Source organism: Clupea harengus, chromosome 23 (assembly GCF_900700415.2).
Source record: "Clupea harengus chromosome 23, Ch_v2.0.2, whole genome shotgun sequence".
NCBI lineage: Eukaryota > Metazoa > Chordata > Actinopteri > Clupeiformes > Clupeidae > Clupea > Clupea harengus.
In genome coordinates, this window is record NC_045174.1 from 18,958,757 (window position 1) to 18,961,256 (window position 2,500).

The 2,500-nt window shown below is 41.0% G+C and overlaps 1 protein-coding gene across 1 annotated transcript in view; it reads right to left on the reverse strand.

Annotated features, from left to right (window-relative positions):
- The window catches only part of sdk2b (sidekick cell adhesion molecule 2b), a 364,250-nt gene that overhangs the window by 57,592 nt on the left and 304,158 nt on the right, over window positions 1-2,500 (reverse strand). Inside the window, 1 exon segment of the mRNA XM_042703378.1 lies at window positions 990-1,166. Coding sequence (XP_042559312.1) covers window positions 990-1,166 — 177 coding nt within the window.

Below are 2,500 nucleotides of genomic sequence, written 5' to 3' on the forward strand. Positions count from 1 at the left end.
TTCTTATTGTCTATGAGTCTGTTCCTATGTGTACACAGGCTTTGGCAACACAATAATCGTTGTCATGACGAGAAAGATTCCAATTTTGAAAAGTGAAACTGCAATGAAAGACTGTGAGGGTTCGGGCATGAAAGGAAAAAAGGCAAAGAAACTACAGCAAGTAGGACAAGAATGAAACAAAGGGAGAGGGGGATTTGAAGAGGCACAGATGAGTGATGAGAGCGAAAGGGAGAGAGAGAGAGAGAGAGAGAGAGAGAAAGAGAGGGATAGAGAGAGGAAGAGAGGAAGAGAGCGAGAGATAGAGATTGATGGAGGGCTGTGGAAATAAATCTATGTGGTGGCACAGAGGAAGCTAAAAGTGCTACTGATGGATAGGGGGAACAGTGAGTGGAAATAGGTGTGAGCAAAACACATTTCAATGATTCAGATAGACAGATGGAGACGGAGAGAGAGAGAGCGATAGAGAGAGAGAGAGAGAGAGAGAGAGAGAGGGTGGTGGCGGTGGTGGTGGGTGAAGGAGATTTGGCAGAGACGGAGACGTGCAGGAGGACAGACAGACAGACGGAGAGAAAGGTAGTCAGCCGCAGACACAGAGGAAGAACAAGGAGAAGTACACAGATAAACAGACAGTGGAAGAGTAAAAACAGCTGACAGGAAATAAATAGAAGGGTTAGATGAGAGATTGCAGAGATTGACGGTAAATTCAGTATGTGTAACATAGACACAGAGAAACGGAAATAATTGAGGTACAGATTATTTGATTGATTGATTGATTGATTGATTGACACACTGACTGACTGATAGATAGATAGATACTGTAGTTAGATAGATAGATAGATAGATAATGTAGTTAGATAGACAGATAGATAGATAGATAGATACTCTAGTTATATATATATATATATATACTGTATATATATATATATATATATATATATATATATATATATATATATATACTGTATACTGTACAGGAAGATGTTCCATACCTGACTCTCAGGTGTGCGCTGTGAGAGTCGTTGCCCCCCACGGAGGTGACCCTGCAGGTGTAGGTGCCGATGTCCCCCGACCACGTCTGGGAAATGTGCAGTGTCCCATCAGCCTCCAGACGCATGCGGGGGATGGACTGGGCGTTAATGACCGAGCCGTCCTTCTCCCACACAAACCTAGACAACACACACAGGAGCAGAGCGAAGACGGTAGGGTCAGTTTCGCAAAAGCAGTGTTAAATCACAGCCATCGTAACTAAGACACTGAGACTAAGAAGCTGTAACATCATTTAAAGGTGGTCATAGGAACGCTTTTGAAAATGCAGCCGGTTAAGGTCGCTAGCTACTGAGCAAGCACACGTATAACAAACACATGTATCAATGGCAACACTTCACTCAACCTGTGAATAATACAATAGCATCTTTTCCGACCTGAATCTTAGTTTTGCTCAGATTTTGGGCTGAAGTAAAAGCTTAACCTTGGGTTCTGTGATGGACAATGTCTCGAAACTACTCTGAACTTCATCTAGCCTACTGCTAATCGTCCACTGCTAACTTTCTGGTTACAGGAGCAGACTTTCAACATAAGCGAAAAAAATTGGAGCTCGACAAAACCCAGCTCTTTCAACTTGCAAACAACGAAGCCATTTTCTTTTATTTGGTACATTTTATTTTTGTCTCTCGAAACAGATTATGAATTCTGACCCTCGTCTGAACTGAGTGTTTCATCTCACTGTTCTCCGCGAAAACATTCCCCCAACAATCCCCGACCGAATGACTCATCAGCAGCTGTTAAGCCTTGTGCGAGCGCTATTCATACTGGGTAGAATAGACTCAGGGTGATCCATCCGCGCTATGGTGAAGTGTAGACATTGAGAGTATGTGAAATGGACAGGGATGGAGTCGGGCCAAGAAAGAGCCTGCAGCAGGATGCATACATACATTATCTCTCCACTCTGAGTCTCAAGGTTATCTCAAGCACTCCACTTAAGTGTCCGGGCAACACTCTAATCAATAGTCGATACACAATCAATAGGCAACACTCTAATCAATAGTCAGGTCAAGTCAAGTACAAACGTGCTTTTCAGTGGAGGTGAATCAATTGAGAATGCAAATAAACAAGAATAAAAGAAAAGAGTAAGAGATTAAAGTCTAAAAATATACAAAGCATATAGAACACATAAAGGCAATAAAAGTGAAAGAAATTTAGCAAAGTAGTAAAATGAGAATGTTTAGGATAAAAATAAGCAAATTAAACCATAAATATGGATAATAAAACAGAATAAAATCCACCAAAACTAAAAAACACAATTAAAACTATACTATAGAGTGAACTCACACTGAAGCACAAATACAAATCCTCACTTCTGAACTGAACTAAATGCCGCTAAAAGAATGCATCACCCAGGGAATGCCAGTATATATAAGTAAGATTTCAATCGGGTTTTAAAAATGTCCAAGCAGGCAGCAGATCTCACATAAAATGGATGACCACTCCATAGTTTAGGACC